This window comes from Oncorhynchus mykiss, chromosome 22, assembly GCF_013265735.2.
Source record: "Oncorhynchus mykiss isolate Arlee chromosome 22, USDA_OmykA_1.1, whole genome shotgun sequence".
NCBI classification, from domain to species: domain Eukaryota; kingdom Metazoa; phylum Chordata; class Actinopteri; order Salmoniformes; family Salmonidae; genus Oncorhynchus; species Oncorhynchus mykiss.
In genome coordinates this window covers 15,122,642-15,148,721 of record NC_048586.1, presented here as the reverse complement: position 1 = coordinate 15,148,721, position 26,080 = coordinate 15,122,642, and the positions used below count along the sequence as shown (strand labels likewise).

Sequence of the window (26,080 nt, the reverse complement as noted above, 5' to 3'; positions counted from 1 at the left end):
ACATGTTGGGACAAAAATATTATTTATGGATGCAAATAGCTGTAGCTCCAAACAGTGTTGCATGATTCATCACCCTGTAGGCCTAATGCACATAATATGAGCCCTTCAGCATTTTGTTTTAAGATGGTCAATGGAACGGAATATATTGGTGCAACAGCTTATCAAGAATACTGGTTGCTATTATTAGACCCAAAGCATGCCTGTTTTGTTGGGCAATGTACCTGCAAATAACCTGAAGGTCACCCTGGTCTCAGACGCCTGACTGCAGCGACAAGGAGTACTCATCCTACTTTGATCTTCCCCTCAGTTTCAATAATGAAGCCATTATCCATCAAGGGAACAGCAGTGCTTCTCCCACCGTCTCCAAAAGAAGTCACTCGTATGGCATGCTGTGTGATTTCCTGGTATTTAGTATCATAGTCATCATTTATTCTTTTTATAGAACTGTACAATTGTACCCAAAGTGGATCATACAGCCCTTTAAAAAGTAACATCAAAAGCAGCAAAATGAATGACAAATGTACAAGGGAAATAGTTAAACCATGGTACAGCTGCAATTCCAAATCTGAAAATCTTCTGTACAGCAAATATACATTTACTCTTGAAGGAATTATTTAAAGTCATCCTGCATATTATTCTGTACATTGCCATTTGTCTACATTTGGTTATTTTGTGCATTCAACATTAGTATGCTGCCTGGGCCTAAATGACAATACCACTTGTATGCTAAAATTACATTCTCATAGCTAATTGTACAACTCATTAAAACCTAAAACTTTTGCTGAAAACAAAAAACAAACAGCCAAATTGATGGTGAAAAGGGAAACTCTTCGCAGCTAAAGCATTTGCACCCTTGCAAGAGGATGTTAACGATTCTAAAACGGCAGACTGCCAGTTATCCCTAAGGTCCTATAAGGCTTCCACCAGCAAAACAAACTCAAGTGTCCAGTCACATTTCTTCAAGTTACTTTGTCTGTAGCAGTGCTCTATTCAACCTTTACAAGGTCATTCACTTATGTTCTTTAAACATCCTTTCATTAGTCTTTAGAAAACACCCATTTGAAACTCAGCACAGTCCAGGCGAAGGCCAAACTCCACATCATTCAGTTTGCAGTGTCTATGGCCAACGGACCCCCTCTTGTCCTCCCGTACACCACTAGTTGGCATGTAGCTCCGCTACCCCACACACGGGGGGTGGTCTGCAGGCTGGGGTAGCCAGGCAGTAATTCAGTCAGTCCAGGACCAGCCCTCAGTACGAAATGATGCTGGAGGCGGCAGGTCCTGAGCTACCAGCACCCATCTGCAAGTTCCCTGAAGAGTTGGACCTCCTCATGTGAGGAAGCAGGTAGGAATCCCTTCCCAGCTGGTGAACATCAAACCGGTCCTCCTTCCTGTATGCCAGGCAGCGCCTTATAAAGGCCTTGGGGAATAAAAGGCGACATCGTTTAAAACACGGGCACTGAGAACTAGAGGTCGACCGATTAATCGCAATTTCAAGTTTTCATAAATTGGTATTTTTGGGTACCGATTTTTTATACCTTTATCTAACTAGGCAAGTCAGTTTAGAACACATTCTTATTTTCAATGACGGCCTTTCACCTTGTCAGCTCGGGGGATTCTATCTGGCAACCTCACAGTTAACTAGTCCAACGCAATAACGACCTGCCTCTCTCGTTGCACTCCACTAGGAGACTGACTACCTGTTACACGAATGCAGTAAAGCCAAGGTAAGTTGCTAGCTAGCATTAAACTTATCTTATAAAAACTAGCGATTATGATTGTTTAACTACACATGGTTGATGATATTACTAGATATTATCTAGCGTGTCCTGCGTTGCATATAATCTGACTAAGCATACAAGTATCTGACTGAGCGGTGGTAGGCAGAAGCAGGCGCGTAAACATTCATTCAAACAGCACTTTCATGCGTTTTGCCAGCAGCTCTTCGTTGTGGGTCAAGCATTGCGCTGTTGATGACTTCAAGCCTATCAACTCCCGAGATGAAGCTGGTGTAACCGAAGTGAAATGGCTAGCTAGTTAGCGCGCTCTAATAGCGTTTCAAACGTCACTCGCTCTGAGCCTGTGGTTGTTTCCTTTGCTCTGCATGGGTAACACTGCTTCGATGGTGGCGGTTGTCGTTGTGTTGCTGGTTCGAGCAAGGAGAGGGACGGAAGCTATACTGTTACACTGGCAATACTAAAGTGCCTATAAGAACATCCAATAGTCAAAGGTTAATGAAATACAAATGGTATAGAGGGAAATAGTCCTATTATAACTATAACCTAAAACTTCTTACCTGGGAATATTGAAGACTCATGTTAAAAGGAACCACCAGCTTTCATATGTTCTCATGTTCTGAGCAAGGAACTGAAATGTTAGCTTTCTTACATATTGCACTTTTACTTTCTTCTCCAACACTTTGTTTTTGCATTATTTAAACCAAATTGAACATGTTTCATTATTTACTTGAGGCTAAATTGATTTTATTGATGTATTATATTAAGTTAAAATAAGTGTTCATTCAGTATTGATGTAACTGTTATAAATAAAATGTTAAATCGCTATCGGCTTTTTTGGTCCTCCAATAATCGGTATCGGCGTTAAATTCATAAATCGGTCAACCTCTACTGAGAACCAATAAAAATGATTAAACAGAGCAATATGTTGAGTATGCTGGTGATCATAACTGCTATGGCTGGACAGAAATGCATCTCAAAAGGGGCTTGTGATGTCTGTACCTTACTATGAACACTAGAGGTCTCGACAAAAGCAACGCCAAATACAGGAATTGATCATAAAACAATGCAAAACTATTATAAAGACGATGAAGAAGTGACAATTGCAGTCAGATGGTAATATTCAGACCACAAATGATCCCTCACCTTTGCTTCATTACTGGCAACAGGCTTGACAGGAAACTGAACTTCGGTTGCATTAAGTATTGTGTTCTCCTGCAGGATATCCTGCTGAGACTGATTGTGGCCGAACGGCTGAAAGAGAAATAAGGCTCAGCGTCAACTTATTTACGAGACACTCATTTTGGTAAATCAATAAAACCAGTTCTTTAAAAACGTACTTTTCTTCCATACAAACACTGGAAAAAGATTACACCCACAGACCACACGTCCACCTTGTTGGAAATCTTTGGAGGTTCTTTGCCAACAACAAAACACTCCGGAGGCAAGTACCTTTGAGAAAACAAAAACTAAATGATATCTGCCCAAATGTCAAGCATCATATCACCCAAATCATGTGCTGGTCCCATGACACAGCTGTGTATGCGGTGGCACTTCCTACCAGTAAGTCCCTGCTCCTTGTGATGTCAGGTCCATGCCATCTGCACCGTAGCTGTCGTCGTCCATGATTTTGGACAAACCGAAGTCTGTGATTTTGATTTCCCCACACGCTGTGCCATCAACAAGCAGGATGTTACCTTGAAATCGGAACAGAACAAATTAGTACATAGCATCAGAAATAATTGGAGCCCTCCCAGTATGGGATATCATTCCAGTGTGTGCAAGCGTTTGTTCACCCGGCTTGAGGTCATAGTGAATGATGGGGGGCTTGATTTCGTTCAGGTATCGGAGCGCATTCACAATCTGCATGACGATGGAGCGGGCCTCCTTCTCCGACATCAGCTTGTGCTGCTTCAAGTAGAAGTCCAGGTCATTGCCTTCACAGTATTCCAAAACTGTGCAAAACCTTTGGGGGCATCATAAAATGAGCAATGTGTAAACGGCAGTGACGAGATATATATATTAGTCAGTACAATAAGGTTAACCTACGTGTCTGTGTCCAGTGAGAAGTAGTCATACAGCCTGACGATTCTGGGGTGGTCCAGCTGCTTGTGTATTCTGTACTCCCGACAGGCGTGTCTGCAACAAGGTGAGCAGTGTTACCATGGGCAACCAACTGAATGACACCAGGCAGTAGGAGCACAGCGGGGTGGAGGTATGACTGAATAACCCAGATATTAAGCGGATGGAGTAGAACAATAAGCTTAAAGCCAGTGCATAAGTAGATACATTTTTTACATCTTTTTTTAAACTGTCCATTGTTACTGTGATTCATAAAACTGACTCGATTCTGCCACACAGTGTTGAAGAATAAGAACAGAAAAATGCCAATGTTTTAATGTGGAACATACTTGTGATAATTCTCCTTTTTCTCCTCTCGCCAGTTCTTGTTCAGCTGATGAATTTTCACAGCAGCATAGCGTTGCTCAATCAAGTCAAACGCCTATAACAGAAAGGTTCTGGACTGGTCCACTCAAACAAAGACTTGTAAGATGCAAACTGACAACATGAACACACAGGTCAAATATAAACTCACCTTGTAAACTTCACTAAAGCCTCCTCTTCCCAGAAGATGTAACAGCAGATATCTCTCATTCAAAGTCGGATGGTCTTTGAATCTAAAAAAAAAAAAACACACAAGGTCAGAATCTCATTAGGAATTAACGCGATGGTAGGACTTTCACCAACTCAAAAACAACTAATGCCGAGAAAAAGGAACCTTGTTACTGAAATGCTAGTCGGGGGGGGGGGGACGGGGGGGGGGGGACGGGGGGGGACACAGGCTCATTTTACATCGAGTGGCTGAATGGAAAACACGGACATTGAAAATGACTTGTGACAAGCACCATGACTGCCTCTCCAGTGTCTAACTGAACAATCTCTGTCAGCAGGAGCCCCTGTGTGTACTCTCTGACGTCAGAGATGCCAGTGATCAGACTCACTGTGAACTGTCCTCGTTATTTATTCTCTTAAGTTCCCGAATGTGAAGGTTCCGCACTCTCTCCAGACGCTCCAGCTCCACCTGGATTTCTGCTTCTTCCTATAAATGATTCACACACAAACATACAGAGGAACATCAGAGGACTCACTACAAGGAGAGGGGAGCTCATCAAAACTCGGCTGACTAGCCTTGTATTAAATATTAACGGTTGACTTGGTAGCAAGTCTGTCTCTAGGGCAAACCCTCTTGATGCTTATTCACAGGGGAAACAATTGAATTAACTATAGGTTGAGGGGAAATTTTCAGGGAAAATGTCCACAGAATCTAAGCAGAGTGGTGTAGTGGTTCTACATCAGTGAACAGTGTCAGGATGTCTAATCACGATTGAATCGACTTGAACAATGCGACACAACAAACAAAAAAGCTCAGCTCGTGTTGCCTAGATCTGCCAGGTTGGCACACTGACCTTTTTGAGATGCCCGAGTCGTAGTTTGTAGATCTCTTCCTGCTCGTGATACTCAGCTAGAGTCAACCTTTGGAATGAAACAACAAAAGAGAAATGAAAGCAACAGGATCAAGCATATTTGTTCATAGATAGAGCGTCTTGGTGTGCTTAGCCAAAGGTAGGGAGGACAAGGGCACTTACAGCTGAGGTAGGCTGGGCTTCAGAAAGGGATCATTCTCCGCCCCGTTCACTGCCTTGGTTTTGCGTTGCTTTGGCTCAGAGTTTGTGGTTGGTGCTTGGGAGTTGCTGGACGATGGGGGTTTCCTTTTGGCTAGGAGTTTTCTCTGCTTCTCGATATCCTCCCTCTGTTGGTTTATCCACTCTTGCTGTCTGCAGATAAAGATGTTATATGCAATCAATACCATTTCTGCCAAGCCTGCATTTTTCCCTGGATAAGCCTTTGGAATAAGAGGAAAATGACACTCCAGTACAAATTCTACAAACATTTCTTCGATACCTGAACAGACTGAACTTATTTGAAAGAGAGACGTGTAGCTCGATAAATTTCTCAACTGTGATATGGTTAAGTTGACTTGAGACAACTTTGACACGGAGACCAAGATACTCAACTTGACTAGGTTTTGGAAGGCAAAGCCATCGGTCCACTGCTCTGTGAAAGAGGCTCCATGTCGCACAGTGGTAAAATGGCCTAACCGTAGTCTGTCCTGCATACTCTTTTCCCGGCACGCCTGCTTCTCCTGGGTGCTCTAGGCAACAAACAATGACAGACGTCACTGACTGAGTACTCATACCACTGCACTCATACAGACTTGTCACAATGTAAAAACATTTTTTTTTTTTTAAATGCTAGCCTCAGACATTCCGCCTTGAAACGAAAGGGAAGTACCTTTTCTATGAGCAACTTCTTGCTCATGGTGATGCATTTATTTAAGCGTTCTTTGTACTTTTCAAGTAATTTCTGTTGTTCGTCTATCTGTCTCCTGAGATCGCAGTTCGCCTATGGAGAAGAAACAAATCAGGTTCATCATATTACAACCCTAGTAAAACCAAAGCCCTCTACACACTCCTGCCGTAGAAGAACGTTGCAGCTAACTTCCCAAGCATGTCAGCCTAGCATTGAATAACATTTCTTGTACGCACTTTAAGTCTACATGCAGCACAGCGAGCCTTTTTAATTGATCCGTGTGTTCAGTGGTGTCACAGTAATACATCACTGATACTTCAACTCAATGAGGGAGTTAGGAATGTTTTGCTGATGTGTTCTGCCCATTAGCCATATTTCCCTTACTCTAAGCAAATCATCAATTCTGCCTTCTTTTTTCTCAAGGTCCAGGTTCTTGTTCATCTCCAGGGCAGCCAACTTGAGCCCCGTCAGGTCAGTCTGCAATTAAAAACAAATGAACAATGAGTTTAGAATTTAGTCGCGACACACAATCACTATAGCGGTGGTCATTCTCACCTGCACACATTTGATTGCCAACTGCTTTGGATGCATCACATGTTCCCCAAAAGACAGACTCGTAGGCGATGAGCTGTTTTGCCTAATCTGAAACCCAAGGGACAACAATTGTTAGCGTATCTAAATGGTACTGTCAATTTCTTCTAAACATTGACTGTGTTTAAAAAAAACATTTGACATGTTTTTTTTTTTTTTTATTTTAAAAATGGGCCATTCTGGCTTGGACAAGGCTACTATGCTTTCTACATACGTTTATAAAGCCAACAAGCGATAAAGCAATTGAAGTGGATATGGGGTTACTTACACTGGAACCCTGCACAGAGTGGGAATGTGAGTTCTGAGGTGAGCGGATCACAGAGGGGAGACCTCTCACAGGACTGGACCCGTTCCCTCCATGGAACTGGAGAGAGAGACCACCAGTGTGAGTGACATCATTGCCCGCCACTTGGCAACAACATTGGCACAGAAAGCCTCCTTTATGTCCGGTTTTGTTCATTTCAGAGCTGGCCTGAGTGTGAAATGGATCACATCACAGCTTCATTGATATTCTCTAAAAACAGAAAACCTCTCTGCTGAACATCAGATGTGGTGCTCCACGACACAGGGACTTAGCCCGGGTCACTCACGATAAGAGTATCATTTAAATTTTCAACCCCCATCCCAAAAAGAATAACTTACATCAAAATAATCACTAATTTTGGGTCCTCGCACAATAGACTTCCCTGTGAGAGAGAAAATACAATTAGCATTGACTTTCAGACATCGATGATTGTATCTGGAGCAACAGAAACAGCTTGAGGGAAGTTACCTTGGCTGTTCTCCGACTGGGTGTCGGGTTTCCTCTTTCTTCCTCTGGACGATTCAGAGTGTTTCTTTTCAGGAGTCTGTAAAGGACAAACTGTTTTACCAAAGACCACTATCTGGTCGGTTGTACAAGTACAGTCATTTTGATTCCTTGAAATGTCCAGATTAGGATTTAAAATGTCTGTTTGAAAAACAAAAGCATAGTGAATACACCGTAGCAGCAACACATCAATCCCAAGTCTACAGCCTGCTAAGGATTCCTGAATGTAGGTGAACTGACCGACCAATGCTGCCTGCCGCCCAGTAGCTGAAAAGGGATGGGGAACATAGCCTAGTATTCCAAATACAATGAGCACCTACCAAGTATGCAGGAGAGCTCCCCCTTTTCACGTCTGAGCTCTGCAAACAGAAAGAAATGGCAGGAGGGGTACAGAGAATGAGTTCAACGTGAAAACCAAAATGCATAATTAATCGAGCTCATTATTAGCCTGTTCTGAAAAGAGATCAATTGTAATGGAAAGCTTTAATGAGGTAGTTGTGCGAGAACTTCCAGTGGGGAGAGGATGCTTATTTATGACCGATGTAGCCCCCCGTTGGCAGTTTTGGGCCACAGGCTGAGGAAAAGCTACTACAGCAGGTAACTAAACTGTAGCACAGACTAACTAGCCTTTTGTAATGTCTGATTCAAATCAGTTTATGAGCAAAACATAAGAAAACAAGGTAAATCGCCCAACAAAGCAAGGAATCAGCTAAAATCAACCATTTTCATTGAATCAACGACCTCTAAGATAGGTCCAGAAATAATCCTCATCCTCTAAATTCTTTTAAAAATAAATAAAAGCAAGCATTACAATGGTTAAACTGCAAAAACACTAACCAAATCAAAGTCTAACATGAGGAGCCCATTTCAACAGGGCACAGGAATCCTTGTGATATTTTTACAAAAGATTTACAGGCCCCAAAACCAGGACAGAGCCTTGTACAGGGAATCTGCTGACAGGCGGTGGTCTGACAGTTTCACCAGTGCATCATTAGGGAGGGTGTGACGTATGGGGGCCGGGGGGCATCTGTTTATGTGATATCTGTGCAGATTCATCATGTCTGTGGCAGAAAAGGCCAGAGAGGTTTTATTCTGCCTCCTCCTCGATCATGCTCGCACACAGGCCTCCATCAGTGACTTATTACGCCACCCGATGAACTAGACGGGAGGGGAGCAGACAATCACCCGCAGTCAGGTTGCTAATATACGTGCAGACTCCACATTGCAGAGGTTCAGGCTTCTTAGGTTAACCCTACAGTCAGCGATGTTGGGAGTCCTCCACCCCACACAAGACTTGCGACACTGCAGCCCCTCCAAATTAGAGGCCATTTGTGTTTTTCCTTCATTAGCGAGCTGTGCTGCCAAAACACAGGAGAACAGAGTGGAGGGAGGCTCAGCATGCAGGATGATGATGATGCCCGTGATCAGGCTGCCCTGGCAGAGTCTGGCACAAACTGTGTTTGTCCAGAGATGTGAGAGCGCGTGGCATTATGCGTCACAAGAACACAGTTTAATTACAGCAAGATTCCGCACATTTTTGTTCTCTCTAGCGCCATCTTCGGTTGCGTCTGACTTTCTCACCAGCGCCAAGGAGGATAACAGGGCCCAGCTCCTCTCCGTGTGATCTCGCTGCTCACATCAACCAGCCCACTTCCAATCAAAACATAGGTCTGAGCCAAACAAGATGGAATGTCAAAGACTAAAGAAACAAATCCAGAAAAGATGTGGACACCAGTTATACTGCCTGACAGCCTGTTCAAAACAAAATGCACATTCACATCCATTTTTCACAAAAAAACTTTAAGAACATCATGTTAATAAACATACCTCTGACTCCTTGTCACTGGAGGACCCCAGGCTTCCAAAACTTTGATTTGAACATTCATTGTTTGTCAAGGCCTGAAATCAAAACAGAAGTTCATTAGAATATTCTATGGAAGAGCGTGCTCTTTACGGATGAACGGCGATTTCAACTGTACAACTGTACCGGGCAGACGGCAGACAGTGTGAGTGAGTGATTTACAGATGTCAACGTTGTGAACAGAGTGCCCCATGGTGGCAGTGGGGTTATGGTATGGTCAGGCATAAGCTACGGACAACGAACACAATTTCATTTAAAAAGCAATGGCAATTTCAATGCACAAACATACAGGGATGAGATCCTGAGGCCCGTTGTCGTGCCATTCATCCGCTGCCATCACCAGACGCATGCTCACTCATTCATCCGCTGCCATCACCAGACGCACGCTCACCCATTCATCCGCTGCCATCACCAGACGCATGCTCACCCATTCATCCGCTGCCATCACCAGACGCACGCGCACCCATTCATCCGCTGCCATCACCAGACGCACGCTCACTCATTCATCCGCTGCCATCACCAGACGCACGCTCACTCATTCATCCGCTGCCATCACCAGACGCACGCTCACTCATTCATCCGCTGCCATCACCAGACGCACGCTCACTCATTCATCCGCTGCCATCACATGACGCACGCTCACTCATTTATCCGCTGCCATCACATGACGCACGCTCACTCATTCATCCGCTGCCATCACCAGACGCACGCTCACTCATTTATCCGCTGCCATCACATGACGCACGCTCACTCATTCATCCGCTGCCATCACCAGACGCACGCTCACTCATTTATCCGCTGCCATCACATGACGCACGCTCACTCATTCATCCGCTGCCATCACCAGACGCACGCTCACTCATTCATCCGCTGCCATCACCAGACGCATGCTCACTCATCCGCTGCCATCACCAGACGCACGCTCACTCATTCATCCGCTGCCATCACCAGACGCATGCTCACTCATTCATCCGCTGCCATCACCAGACGCATGCTCACTCATTCATCCGCTGCCATCACCAGACGCACGCTCACTCATTCATCCGCTGCCATCACCAGACGCACGCTCACTCATTCATCCGCTGCCATCACATGACGCACGCTCACTCATTTATCCGCTGCCATCACATGACACACGCTCACTCATTTATCCGCTGCCATCACATGACACACGCTCACTCATTCATCCGCTGCCATCACCAGACGCACGCTCACTCATTTATCCGCTGCCATCACATGACGCACGCTCACTCATTCGCTGCCATCACCAGACGCACGCTCACTCATTTATCCGCTGCCATCACATGACGCACGCTCACTCATTCATCCGCTGCCATCACCAGACGCACGCTCACTCATTCATCCGCTGCCATCACCAGACGCACGCTCACTCATTCATCCGCTGCCATCACCAGACGCACGCTCACTCATTCATCCGCTGCCATCACCAGACGCACGCTCACTCATTCATCCGCTGCCATCACATGACGCACGCTCACTCATTCATCCGCTGCCATCACCAGACGCACGCTCACTCATTCATCCGCTGCCATCACCAGACGCACGCTCACTCATTCATCCGCTGCCATCACATGACGCACGCTCACTCACTTTGGTTCCCCCGCTGGTGCTGCCAGTGCTGCCCCCAGTGCTGCCACTGACCCCACCCATGAATCGAGCCTCCAGCAGCTCTTGTCTCCGGGGGTCCAGGCTGTGCAGCTCCTCCATGGTGCCTGGAAGAGAGGAGCAATACCTCAGAACCTGCACACTATCATGTAAACCACTTATTCCCTACTCGTGTTGCATGGTATACCGAACTGTCTGTACTTCTGTGATAAAAATTAGAGTAACGTTTTTTGTTTGGTACTTCTGTCAAGTGTCTCACGTGATTGAGAGAATCAAGTCAGCGCATCCCCTTTATAGGGTGAAGAGCAAAGATCCTGCTCCACTTATTCATTTGCTAGAGCTACCTGAGCTGCTCCCCACTCATGTAGAGGTTGAAACTGTTCATTACAGTTCGCAAAACAACGTCCAAAACAGGCTAGAACACTTCTACAATGAAGATGATACCGGTAGCTTCCAGCTTTAAATTGTAGGCCAACTTACCCTGCTAGCTTCCAGCTGAATTAATTCACTACTCTAGTAGTTCGTCATATGCAAACCATAATGCTAAATATGCTGATTTCAAAGCTGACTGTCATCAAAAACAAAATTAATTTACTTAGTCTCGCTTGCCAAGCTGAACTCTGCCTGTGAATGACTTCATTACCTTCTTAGAGACAGTGCACACTTCTAGAATAGAAGAGGTTGCTTCTTTTATGCAAATGTTGTTGATCAGTACAATAAAATAATGTTCTCCTAGCAGTTGCCAATTAAATAAGTCCTAAATGGAAGGTATTGTTTGTCATCTGTAGCCCTATGAAATCAGCTAACAAGCTCAATAACTCAACGCATGCACACACTCCTATTGAATCATATGCATTCACCTGTATTGTGATTAGACCTACAACTGGAGATTTACCATTTAAATAAATGATAACCATGTTTTGTAGTTAGACTGGTAAAAACAAAGTCAAATTGATTGTATTATTTTTTCATTAACACATACATGGCTACGTACAAATGTTCAAATGGAATGATTTTAAACTCAAGATGGCAAACGATTGAACAGAGCCGTAGCTGAGTTTCTGTCCGGATCAAGTGCCATTCTGTGACTTTGGCTGGTACTCCTTTTTTGTTGTGGTGGTATCGCGCATCGTGATACTAAACCTGGCATCAAAGTAAAAATTCTGGTATCGTGATTAACTCATCCAACGCTGCAGAAGAGATCTGACTGCATCATGATCCCCCCCACTCCAGACATCATTACAGCTTCAACCAAGTTGTCTCCCAGCCGCCACCACTCCCACCTCTGAACCAGGTCAGTTCAGATTCATAGCTGTACAACAAGACTCAGAGGAACATGGCACCTCTCCATGACATGAGTGATATATGCCCTGAGAAAGGGCTTAGTCCTGACACAATCTGTAGCCGAGTTCAGTCTGCAGTCGAACACCAGATAACGGGACTTAACAAAATAAATAAAAAGATAGGTATCCATTATACTAGGAGTTACAGGGTAGGTACTGTTTGGAGTAGAGGTCGACCGAAGATTTTTCAACGCCGATACCGATTATTGGAGGACCAAAAAAGCAGATAGCGATTAAAATTGTATTTATAATAATGACAATTACAACAATACTGAATGAACACTTATTTTAACTTAATATAATACATCAATAAAATCTATTTAGCCTCAAGTAAATAATGAAACATGTTCAATTTGGTTTAATGCAAAAACAAAGTGTTGGAGAAGAAAGTAAAAGTGCAATATGTGCCATGTAAGAAAGCTAAAGTTTCAGTTCCTTGCTCAGAACATGAGAACATATGAAAGCTGGTGGTTCCTTTTAACATGAGTCTTCAATATTCCCAGGTAAGAAGTTTTAGGTTGTAGTTATTATAGGAATATTTCCCTCTATACCATTTGTATTTCATTAACCTTTGACTATTGGATGTTCTTATAGGCACTTTAGTATTGCCAGTGTAACAGTATAGCTTCCGTCCCTCTCCTCGCGTCTCCCTGGGCTCGAACCAGCAACACAACGACAATTAGCGCGCGCTAACTAGCTAGCCATTTCACTTCGGTTACAAAAGCCTCATCTCGGGAGTTGATAGGCTTGAAGTCATAAACAGCGCAATGCTTGGCGCACAACGAAGAGCTGCTGGCAAAACGCATGAAAGTGCTGTATAAATGAATGTTTACGCGCCTGCTTCTGCCTACCACCGCTCATTCAGATACTTAGATACTTGTATGCTCAGTCAGATTATATGCAACGCAGGTCACGGTAGATAATATATAGTAATATCAACAACCATGTGTAGTTAACTAGTGATTATGATTGATTGTTTTTTATAAGATAAGTTTAATGCTAGCTAGCAACTTACCATGGCTTACTGCATTCGCGTAACAGGCGAAACAGTCTCCTTGTGGAGTTCAACGAGAGAGAGGCAGGCCGTTATTGCGTTGGACAAGTTAACAGTAAGGTTGCAAAATTGAATCCCCCGAGCTGACATGGTGAAAATCTGACGTTCTGCCCCTGAACGAGGCAGTTCACCCACCGTTCCTAGGCCGTCGTTGAAAATAAGAATGTTCTTAAGTGACGTGCCTAGTTAAATAAAGGTATATAAAAATATATATAAAAAATAATAATCGGCGCCCAAAAATACCGATTTCTGATTGTTATTGAAACGGACACCCTGCAACTGGACATTTTACGACTCCTGTTTCCATGAATCGTGGACGACGACAGTAAAATCGCCAAGCGGGGTCAAAAATGTGCTACACCAAAGAGTACCTAACCTGTAACTCCCAGTATAATGGACACAATTATATATTTTTAGTTAAATCACGTTACAGTCTGTAAGCGAGGCTAAATTCTATCTTCATGCAGCCTAGTCAGTATACTTGTGTCTATCCACTGTACTCCTTCATACAAAAGGAAAACCAGACTGCCCGTCTTGTATTTTTTTCCCCCATGACAAAAATGAGAACCTACTGAAAAATACACCATTATCTGAAAACGACTTAATTTGTTGAGTTTAGTATATTTGCTCTGAAGCTCTGGCCAGAAAAACTGAGATCAGGTATACAGCCAATTTAACAAGGCAAGTCAACTTCTGCCTGGCACAAAGTCTTAACTGCAAGGTAATAATGCGATTGACTTAGAACCCTGAAGGCCTTCAGAATAAGCCTGATAATCAGAGTATCCCCCAGGACTAATTATCTAAGGCGGCAGAGATAATCTGTTAAAACAAGGCATTACCACAGAGCTATCCATTTAGCTCAAACTAAAATAAGGGAGTGACAAAGCAAAACTAATGAGGATTGTTCCCTCGTCACACACAAAAGAACAGCTGAAAGCAATTTCTGAAACGTTTAATAGGCTAAATGTCTGGTTACTACACATCTGAACAGAGGAGACATTTCCTACATTTATACTCCTCAAGATAACATTATATTAACACTGAAATATTTGACATGGCATAATCCTGGTACATGCCCCACAACATTCTGCCTGATGAGTGTTAGAGGCAAACCAAACATGGCGCTCTATAGCTATATGGGTCTCCCTAGTTGCGCAGAGGCCTAAGGAACTGCATATCAGTGCTAGAGGCATCACTACAAACACCCTGGCTCGAATCCAGGCTGTATCACAACCGGCCGTGATTGGGAGTCCCATAGGGCGGCGCAAAATTGGCCCAGCTTTGTCCGGGTCTGGCTGTCAGTGTAAATAAGAATTTGTTCTAAACCAACTTGCCTAGTTAAATAAAAGTTACATTTAGTGGAGTTGATAATAGCCTAGACCAGTGGTTCACAAACGTAATCCACTCAGGCCTCCCATCATTGGGGAACATTCTGCAGTTAAAGCTAATTTCTTGCAATTCTACACATTGACAGGTCTTATGTGATGTGGGACTTAAACATTCCAACAAAATCAATGGGCTACAAAACCTAGTAAAAAAAAATGTTAGCTGACATGGGCTTGTTGATCTGGACATTACTGACAAGTTATAAATACAGTTGAAGTCGGAAGTTAACATACACTTGTGTTGGAGCCATTAAAACTCGTTTTTCAACCACTCCACAAATTTCTTGTTAACAAACTATAGTTTCGGTAAGTCTGTTAGGACATCTACTTCGTGCATGACAAGTCATTTTTCCAACAATTGTTGTTTAGACATATTTCACTATCATAATTCCAGTGTGTCAGAAGTTTATATACACTAAGTTGACTGTTCCTTTAAACAGCTTGGAAAATTCCAGAAAATGATGTCATGGCATTAGAAGCTTCTGACTGACTCAAATGATGCACTGAGTTAGGCTAATTGACCTCATTGCTTGACATCATGGGAAAAAAAATCAAAAGAAATCAGCCAAGACCTCAGAAAAGAAATTGTAGACCTCCACAAGTCTGGTTCATTGTTGGGATCAATTTCCAAACGCCTGAAGGTACAACGTTCATCTGTACAAACAATAGTGCGCAGGTACAAGCACCATGGGACCATACCGCTCAGGAAGGAGACACATTGTCTCCTAGAGATTAACGTACTTTGGTGCGAAGTGCAAATCAATCCCAGAATAACAGCAAACGACCGTACAAAAGTATCTATGTCCACAGTAAAACAAGTCCTATATTGACATGACCTGAAAGGCTGCTCTACAAGGAAGAAGCCACTGCACCAAAACCGCCATAAAAAAGCCAGACTATGGGTTGCAACTGCACATGGGGACAAAGATCGTACTTTTTGGAGAAATGTCCTCTGGTCTGATGAAATAAAAATAGAACTGTTTGGCCATAATGACCATCATTATGTTTGGAGGAAAAAGGGAGAGGTTTGCAAGCCGAAGAACACCATCCCAACCGTGAAGCACTGGGGTGGCAGCATCATGTGGGGGTGCTTGCTGCAGGAGGGACTGGTACACTTCACAAAATAGATGGCATCATGAGGCAGGAAAATTGTGTGGACATATTGAAGCAACATCTCAAGACATCAGTCAGGAAGTTAAAGCTTGGTCACAAATGGGTATTTCAAATGGACAATGACCCCAAGTATACTTCCAAAGTTGTGCAAAAATGGCTTAAGGACAACAAAGTCAAGGTATTGTAGTGGCCATCACAAAGCCCTAACCTCAATCCTATAAAAAATGTGTGGACAGAACTGAAAAAGTGTGTGCGAGCAAGGAGGCCTACAAACCTGACTCATTTACACCAGCTCTGTCAGGACGATTGGGCCAAAATTCACCCAACTTAATGTGGGAAGCTTGTGGAAGGCTACCTGAAACATTTGACCCAAGATAAACAATTTAAAGGCAATGCTACCAAATACTAATTGAGTGCATGTAAACTTCTGACCCACTGGGAATGTGATGAAAGAAATCAAAGCTGAAATAAATCACTCAACTATTTTTCTGACATTTCACATTCTTAAAATAAAGTGGTGAGCCTAACTGACCAAAGACAGTGCATTTTTACTAGGATTAAATGTCAGGAATTGTGAAAAACTGAGTTTAAATGTATTTGGCTAAGGTGTATGTAAACTTCCGAATTCAACTGTAGCTCTAAGGTCTACAATGACTGACATGACAAAAGGAAAACTGCTGATACCCTACCCAATTTCAAAAGTTACACCTTATGCATTCTACTATTAACACTCAAGAATAAGTTGAAAGCCTCAGAGTACCAACAACAAAAAACACAACAAAAAATGGCCTAGGCAATATCTTCATTATGTCACATGTAAGCAGCACACAGTATTAGGCCTACAGCCGCAAAAACAGGATTTCAACTACTAGGCTGGATCCTATACAGTCCAATCCTCTTCTCAATCTCCCTTAAACCTGAGGGCCTCTGGGAGACAGTTCAGCTAAGGGAATTCTGCAAGCTACAGCCTCAGAGCAGACTCCGTGGGGGTCTACTTTACTGACATGGCCTTGCTCTAATATGCTCTCTATTTTGCATCTACAAACGGCTATGAGGTCTCATAAGATCTGTTCAGTCAGTGCATCATGTCTGCCGCACCACTTCCACTGTCAAGAGTCAGACCATAGATAATGCCAGTGTGACACTGATTTTCAATAAACATCATTGAATCCAGACAATAGAATGGAATTCAAAAAATGTATTTAACTTATTAGAACATTCATTTGCCCAAGTTAATCATAAGACATGAACAAAATATATCAGTGGTTGTATTTTCCCTGCAACTTTCTGAAAATGCCCTTGGTGTGCGCGGTGCACGCACGTCTACACTTTGTGTAGCCATTAGCGATAATGCTAATGATAACAATCTTCTGGTAGAGATGAAAAGGCTTTCCCGAAGGCTACTTTGTAGTACTGCCTACCAGCCAGAATGATGTCAGGATTATTTTCATCAATCCAGTGGCAACTCCGCAATCACATGAGTTACAGAAAAGTCACTAAGCCAACGATGTCTCTTGATGGTGCGCACCTGCATTAAAGGGCAACTAGACCCAAAACATTACATTTTTAACTCCCCCCCCCCCCCCCCCCCAGACGTTAAGAGGTTTCCTGATGTGATGTAAGCATTGTTGTGGACTAAGAAAAGCAACCAAATGTGATGTTCTATTAACAAAGTGAGATTTTTGCCAGCAAAAACCTGAACTGGGAAAATCAAACCTGGGAAAACTAAACAGAATTTTGGAAAAAACTGAATCAGGCAAAAAAAGATTTTAGGGCACTACAAAGAGGTCGCCCGATTATGATTTTTCAATGCCGATACAGATTGGAGGACCCAAAAAAAGCTGATACAGATTAAATCGGCCGATTATAAAAAAAAAAAAATTGTAATAATGACAATTACAACAATACTGAATGAACACTTATTTGAACTTAATATAATACATCAATAAAATCAATTTAGCCTCAAGTAAATAATGAAACATGTTCAATTTGGTTTAAATAATGCAAAAACAAAGTGTTGGAGAAGAAAGTAAAAGTGCAATATGTGCTATGTAAGAAAGCAAACATTTAAGTTCCTTGCTCAGAACATATGAAAGCTGGTGGTTCCTTTTAACACGAGTCTTCAATATTCCCAGGTAAGAGGTTTTAGGTTGTAGTTATTATAGGAATATTTCCCTCTATACCATTTGTATTTCATTAACCTTTGACTATTGGATGTTCTTATAGGCACTTTAGTATGGCCAGTGTAACAGTATAGCTTCCGTCCCTCTCCTCGCCCCTACCTGGGCTCGAACGAGGAACACATCGACAAAAGCCCCCCTCGAAGCAGTGTTACCCATGCAGAGCAAGGGGAACAACTACTCAAAGTCTCAGAGCGAGTGACGTTTGAAACACCATTAGTGGGCACCCCTCTAACTAGCTAGACATTTCACATCGGTTACACCAGCCTAATCTCGGGAGTTGATAGGCTTGAAGTCATAAACAGCGCAGTGCTTAAAGCACAGTGAAGAGCTGCTGGCAAAACGCACTAAAGTGCTGTTTGAATGAATGCTTACGAGCCTGCTGTTGCCTACCACCGCTCAGTAAGACTGCTCTATGAAATCATAGACTTAGTAACATAATAACACACAGAAATACGTGAATTTGGACATTAATATGGTCGAATCCGGAAACTATCATTTCGAAAACAACACGTTTATTATTATCGCATATATCCTGACTGCGTGCAATGAACCCAAGAGAAGGGACACAATTTCACCTGGTTAATATTGCCTGCTAACCTGGATTTCTTTAAATATGCAGGTTTAAAAATATGTACTTCTGTGTATTGAGGTTTAGGTACACATTGGAGCAACGATACGCACCGCATCGATTATATGCTACGCAGGACACGCTAGATAAACTAGTAATATCATCAACCATGTGTAGTTAACTAGTGACTATGATTGATTGTTTTTTATAAGATAAGTTTAATGCTAGCTAGCAACTTACCGTGGCTTCTTACTGCATTCGCGTAACAGGTAGGCTTCTCGTGGAGTGCAATGAGAGGCAGGTGGTTAGAGCGTTGGACTAGTTAACTGTAAGGTTGCAAGATTGGATCCCTGAGCAGACAAGGTAAAAATCTGTCTGTCTGCCCCTGAACAAGGCAGTTAACCCACCATTCCTAGGCCGTCATTGAAAATAAGAAAGTGTTCTTAAAACTGACATGCCAAGATAAGTGTAAAAATTACATTATAATTTTTGTATTTATTTTATTATTAATTTTTTTTTTTTTTTTATCGGCCAAATCCATGTCCAAAAATACAGATTTCTGATTGTTATGAAAATTTGAAATCGGCCCTAATTAATCGGCCAGTCAGATTAATCCGCTGACCTCTAATACAGAGGCAATGTTTGTCAAAAGTGAGTCTACATTTCACTTTCAAAAGGATGCTCGGGTACTGCCATAAATGTTCTGATTTCAACTCAACTATCCAGTAAAGTTGAAGACCCAGTGGAGGAAACGCCTAAATAAAAGCCAATGCCCTGTCTTTCCTGTGTCCAGTACCAGAACATTACAAGCCACTCTACTCTGGCCAGTACGACCCATGATGGTTTCCCACCAGCCCGTGGTTTACAGCACCCACAGACAAGACAACAGTTCCTCCACCTTGTCTAACATGAGCTTGGAGAACAATGCAGGCCTGTCTCCAAGACAATTCCCACAAGCGCAGTGGGCCGAAGGGACCTGGGGCTGGCTGTTTTACTTGGCTTTCACAAAGAACACCAAAGTATCAGAGCTGGAACAGAGAACAAACATGTATATCAAATTATTCTCTGGCAGTTCCCTCTTAAAATCAACACCCTTACATCAACCTAGCAATTTGCCTACAACATAGGTTTGTTCTGAAAAAACGTATGCAAGAGCTAGACTGCCTAAAATTAGACCAGATATCACACATTAGTGCTACAGTCTTCATTCGTTCCCTGTATCGGCATCACATAATCCACAAGAACAATGACTACCCATCGTTCAAATCTACTGTCCTGCAAAACAAATTCTAATTTCATGAGAAAAAGACCACTCCAGCTCATTTTACCAAAATGTCCACAGCAAAAAAAATAAGAAGCTTGCCAGCCACCTTCTTATTGCAATGGGATAGCCTAATCAGCAAGATCAAGAGAAAAAGAGAAACTATACGAACAAAAATATTAACGCAACAATGAAAGATTTTACTGAGTTACAGTTCATAAGGAAATCAGTCAATTTAAATGAATTCATTAGGCCCTAATCTATGGATTTCACATGACTGTGCAGGGGTGCAGCCATGGCTGGGCCTGGGTCCACCCACTAGGGAGCCAAGGACCAGCCGGTCAGAGTTTTTCCTTACAAAGGGCTACTTTTGTTCAGTGTATTAACCATACTAAGGCATAAAATAGGCCAATTAAAAAATAATAACTAATCTATAGCCTAGTTCAAAGCCCATTTAGGCTACTATTCTATGATGTCAACTAGGGATTCAAATTTCTATCAATTTTGCTTTTGTCTAACTAACTGGTCAACAAATTGTTACTGGTTGGATTTTTTTATTTTTATATTTATTTTATTGTGTGACCAACAGAAAATACTATCAGAGACCTACATATAATGAGATATTATGTTTCCGCCCTAACAATGCGAGTCGTCCCAAGGCAGGAAGGCAGTCGACAAGCATAGGCCCAAAATAAGCACATAGAAACTAATTGAGCATATTTGACAGATTTTGGCAAGAGTGAAACCTCTTGCTTTGCCTCTTCCTCTCTGATACTACAGATGCATACAAGGACTGGACATTTTTTATTAAGAGCTTAGTGGATACATGCAACAATAGCAAGCTTATCGTCTTACAGTTCAAAAGGCTGTAGCCTGTTATTGAACACGCAACTCCTATAATGAAGCAGCTAATAAAACACAATTTTCAAACATTTGCCAAAATGTGATTTGCAGAAAACACAGCTCTAAACCTAATGCGAGCAGTTGTGACAGATTAAAATCTCCTTTAGAAATGTAGAAAGAGGGGGAATCTAATAGCAACAACTATGATGGGTTGCTAATATGACTAGGATTGTGCTTCTGGACAACGAAAGAAAATTAATATGAAAACCAATAGAACAGGAGAGAAATGCTGATTAATGGCATGAGGAAGTCTTTATAAAATAATTGCATCCACGTTTCTACAGATGGATTTTCGCAAGGCAAGACATGCCTCATTATTTGAAGTAAAACATGCAGGTTTTACTGCCTCAAGCTCACATTGCAAAGCAGTGGGTGACTCGCTGATAGTCAACAGTAGGCAGGCTACAGCCTATACATCTGAATGGCAAATGGGAGGCACGCTTGAATTACGAGTTGAGAAATAAAAATAGCGCCTTTTAAATCATGGCCACCAAAGTTTAATACGTGATTGCATTTAGAATGGTTATTTGTTGCCCAACGACTGGACTTATAAAAGTAGGTTTCACTCCAGTAGCCTACAGACTTGAGCCACTCTTGCACGGTCTGACAGGTGGTAGGCTTTTCCACTCCTCAAACTAGGCCTCTGTATGCGTGTGATAAAAAAGATGCATGATGACATAACGAAAATACACACGAGCCAATTTAATACAACACAATTATGCTAATTACCCTATAGACCAATAAGCATGACTAGTCAAATGTATTTTTGGCAGCTAACCGATTAACATCCCTAATGTCAACTAGCCTACTGTAGATTAGCTTGCTGTTCATCTGCATAATCTGGTGGGTGCTGCAACACCAGATGGAGGTAGTCTAACTGGCAGGGAATGCAAATCAGGCAAAAGAAAGAAAAAAAGAGACAACACCCTGGAGACACAAAGGATCAGGTACCACAGCAGATTGTGGCACCCAAGATGGATGCCACTTTAGCTCATTTGTGGAGTAGAGGTGAAATAAAATGTGGTGCTCTGGGGTCCTAGGGAACCTATGTTCAAACCCAGGATGACGCAGTGCAACACAATGCTATGCATTTCCAGTTAGAAACATGCATTTGATTTTATATAAATTGTACGTAACAGCTGCCCAAGTGGAAATTGCATTATGTAGACTATGGTATTTAGCATTTTTCAGTGATAATGTAATCATAAGCAGCAGTTATGCAAGGCAACAACATCATTCATCAAGTGGAAAAGTTGAAAGAACATCAAATGGAAAACCAGCCATGATTTACCACATTCAACCTAACGAAAACAAGCGAGTGTGGCGCGAGGAAACCTCTCCCTCAGTTACCTTGGTGTCCACATCACTAAGGACCGATCATGTTCTAAACACACCAACAGTCGTGAAGAGGGCACAACAATGCCTGTTCCCCCTCAGGAGGCTGAAAAGATGTGGCATGAGACCTCAGATCCTGGGAAAAAAGTTATACAGCTGCACCAGAGAGCAACCTGACTGACGCCACACAAACACATTCCTTCACACACACGCTGCTGCTACTCTGTTTATTATCTAGTCACTGTTCCCCTACATACAGACTAACCCTAACCCATGAAAATCTCTGGTATATAGCCTCATTTGTTTGTTATTATTATTTTTACTTTTAGGTTATTTAGCAAATTGTTCTTACTTAAATATATATTTACTCTATATTGTTGCTTAAGGGCTCATAAGCATTTCACAGTAAGGTCTATCTGTTGTATTTGGCAAATGTGACAAAGATCATTTGATTTGAGTGTAAAGCAAGTGAGTAACTTTTAAAAAAATGTTTTACCTTTATTTAACTAGGCAAGTCAGTTAAGAACAAATTCTTACTTTCAATGACTGCCTAGGAACAGTGGGTTAACTGCCTTGTTCAGGGGCAGAATGACATTTTTACCTTGTCAGCTCTGGGATTTGTGATGTAGAGTGCTGTAATTTTATAGCTTGCCAGTAGATATTTCAGTACATCATGAAGTAACATGAGAAATGTCATGTAACAGAGTAAATAATACTCAACTTAATAATGCTCACTGCCAAATATCAGTTTCCACTTCAGATTGCTGAATGGATTTTAGGATTGAAATGAAGCAGACAGGTGCTATAGAACACTTTTTAAACAGTTCTGAACCATTGGGGACCCATTGAATATGCAGATTTGTCAGGAAATTAGCTTTAAATTAACAGCCATCTCTCTCTCAGCTCCATGACAAAATGTGCAGAATTGCAGGAAAATAGCCCCCCCCTAGGAAAAAAAACATTGGAGAAACACTGCCATATAAAATGTCTTCCGGGTTACAATAATTTGACAACCCTATCACCTTGTCCAGAATATAGTCTGTTGCCCTAGACTGACTAGAGCAGGGATACCCAAACTCGGTCATGCCCCCCCGGGTGTGCATGTTTTGGTTTTATCCCTAGCACTACACAGAAGGTTCAAATAATACAAGCTTGATGAGTTGGTTATTCGAGTCAGCTGCGTAGTGCTAGGGGAAAAACAAAACATGCATCCACATAAAAACAATATATATGCATTTTCCCACCTGAGAAGTTTTCCCATCAAATTGACCTGTTGCAGATGAAAGGCTGTTCATGAAGACCAAGTGCACATGAAAATAACTGAGGTTAAATTCCTACGTACTGAATAAAGAATACAAGTTATTAAATGGGTTTCCATTACATTTTCAACTCTACTGTTCAAAATTTGCGTTACATGGCTAATGTAACCACTCTGGTCTTGGCACGTGCACACTAGCCAACAGAGATTGCAGATACAGTGCGGTTAGGCTGGCTTACAGGAAATAAAAATCTCCCTCTTTTGTCCATGGTTATTTGTCAAATGCCGGCCAAGAATCAATCATGTCTCCAGAACCCCGGATATTTATTAGAAAGCACAATCAATCACCACGTGCACTTTCACCTTGTGAAGTTCATATACCTTATTCTATCTGTAGCCTAACAAACTACATGGTTTCCCCGAGTCGTAGTCGAGAACCACACCATATTGTTGCACGACTTCAAATTTACTTCTACATGGTTATTATATCAATATGTGCACAAAAAGGCTTAAATCATTTTACCGACAAAAACGTTGCACCTTGTCTAGCGTATTTTGTTTTGTCAACATTTCGGAAGTCTATTCAACTTTCTTTATACAACATGTACTTTACTAACATAAATGTTGGACCTGGTTATAGTTATAATTTGTACATCGCAAATTGACAGCAAGAACCCCAAACAGATGTAGTATGACAAAAACAGAATAATTCCAAACCTTGATAACATTGGGATATTATTGAATATGCCTCTATTTATGCATGGATCAGATTTCCTCAATTAAAATTAGTTTGAAATAATTTTGAGTGACTTTACAGTCATGTCCAAGATTGTATTTCTACAAAAAAGTAATTTTGCTCAGAAAATGTAAATATTTTAGGAATGTGACCATCACAATGTCTAGAAATCTGTGCATCACTGCTGAAACATAACATTTGCTTTAAATATGTACTGTTACCTGGTACAAACAAAGATGGGTGGGTATAATGTGTTAAGTTCTAACAGGAATCTGTTAGCAAAACTTGGTAAAGTAACAAGGAAACCAACAAACGCATACAAAGTAGCATGATCAATTCACCTAGTTAACTAGCCACCGAATAGGCATCAACTCAGCACGTAGCTTATTCTTAATGTTTGTCCATAGGGTACCAGAGTGAGGAGATACATTTTTCGGAATAAACGTGGTGAGTGAAAAACGTCATTAAACAGCCCACTCCCTACCTGGTATCTTATTCTGCTGCTTTACAACCTTGTATGCGTTGTTTGTTGGCAACCTTGTTATTTACGACGTTTTTGGAACAGATTCCTGTTGGAACGTTCCAGAAATTATACCCACTCAAAGATCACAAAAATAACAAGGCATGCAAAGACCATCACAAAGACTTGAGTTGTCATGTAGGACATTTAAGGCTGATTACTTGTCTAAAGTAATACACTGCCCCAAAAACTATTGCCACCGTCCTGTCCACACAAACCATTGAATGTGCAGCCTGTACTCTCATTAGCACATGGATACTTGAGTCACTTATACAGTTGTCAATGAGTGCAAAACAATTGATTGCAAACACCAGTTTCTGAATCTAATATGATCCATTGCACAGTAGGTTATCACGACAGGTGTACTTAGCTGGTTACTGCAATATAAAAATATGCCATCTCAACTTCATGAAATAAAAAAATATATATAAAAAATACAATTATAAAGGCGAGGGTCGCCAGACACCATTGCATCATTATCGATAAGGAGTAAACCATTCTAGTTAACTACTGTATACATGTACATATATATATTCATGTTGTCCACAGAAACCCATAAATCTCGCAAAACTGAATCCATGGGTCCAATCCATGTCACGTCCCTGTTTTAAAATCACACATCTTAGCTTGTTGGCTGGCAAATGCAACATTTAACAATAGATACAGGTAATAGTTAACGTTGTCTTTGTAGCCGGTATAGACAGTTAGTAGTAGCTAGCTAACGTTTACTGGATAGCAAATTCTGTATCGGAAACTTGCTAGCCAGTAAGGCAAGTAGCTAGCACGCTCGCTACTCCACTTCAGCATGTCAATAATTGAACTTATATTGCGAGCAAAATACCAGTAGTTTAAAGTACTGTGCTTAACATTGACCATTTAGCTAGATGGCCTCATATATTTGCAGTCAGACACCACCAGCTACTACTGTAGTGGCTAGCTAACGTTAGCAGGCTGCTGCCCATCATGGCTTCGGTGTAACTCAAGACGCAATTAATTCCAAGACGATTCTTAGCACGTACCACGAAACGACTCACAAAACATTTAACAAATACTTTTCCGTAAAATATTATTTTTACAGTACCTGCCTTGGCCTTCACCACTGCCGTGATATGTTGCTGAGAAAGCAACCCCGGTGTTGTCGGGGACGTGGAGAGCTAGGACCAAGATGGCGTCCCCTCCAAACTTCCAATGTTACTTTGGACACTCATCAAGCTACTTTTTGAAACGACAAAGCAAACAAACACCGCTGTCAGTGACAGTACAATCTCGTGATTTTTGAAACCTTGCAATGTTTAGACACAAGCCCAACTGCACCGGTAACCTCACAAAATGTTGGAATTTAACATTTTGGACATAACCTCCTCACACCTCTGCAGTGCGTCTGGAAGTGCCCTGTGCTGTTGTACCTTACTTCAAGCGTCACGCATC

At 41.9% G+C, this 26,080-nt stretch overlaps 1 protein-coding gene across 3 annotated transcripts; it reads right to left on the bottom strand.

The window, feature by feature from the left end:
- Nucleotides 1-390: 390 nt before the first annotated feature.
- LOC110501461 (serine/threonine-protein kinase tousled-like 1-B) lies at nucleotides 391-26,080 on the bottom strand. 3 transcript variants are annotated; one of them, XM_036958824.1, is made up of 22 exons: nucleotides 25,734-26,080; nucleotides 10,979-11,100; nucleotides 9,334-9,405; nucleotides 7,827-7,865; nucleotides 7,471-7,546; nucleotides 7,341-7,384; nucleotides 6,967-7,170; nucleotides 6,663-6,749; nucleotides 6,492-6,584; nucleotides 6,090-6,200; nucleotides 5,813-5,949; nucleotides 5,384-5,572; nucleotides 5,204-5,270; nucleotides 4,739-4,836; nucleotides 4,333-4,414; nucleotides 4,148-4,239; nucleotides 3,786-3,875; nucleotides 3,533-3,702; nucleotides 3,298-3,433; nucleotides 3,077-3,188; nucleotides 2,883-2,990; nucleotides 391-1,420 (listed from the first exon to the last, which is right to left on the bottom strand). In XM_036958824.1, exons 2-22 carry the CDS (start codon nucleotides 11,093-11,095, stop codon nucleotides 1,250-1,252), a joined length of 2,295 nt encoding a protein of 764 aa, XP_036814719.1. In that variant the 5' UTR covers nucleotides 11,096-11,100; nucleotides 25,734-26,080; the 3' UTR covers nucleotides 391-1,249. The 3 variants fall into 3 exon arrangements, with proteins under 3 accessions (XP_036814719.1, XP_036814721.1, XP_036814720.1); XM_036958826.1 differs by having other exon boundaries at nucleotides 6,967-7,062; XM_036958825.1 differs by having other exon boundaries at nucleotides 25,738-26,074.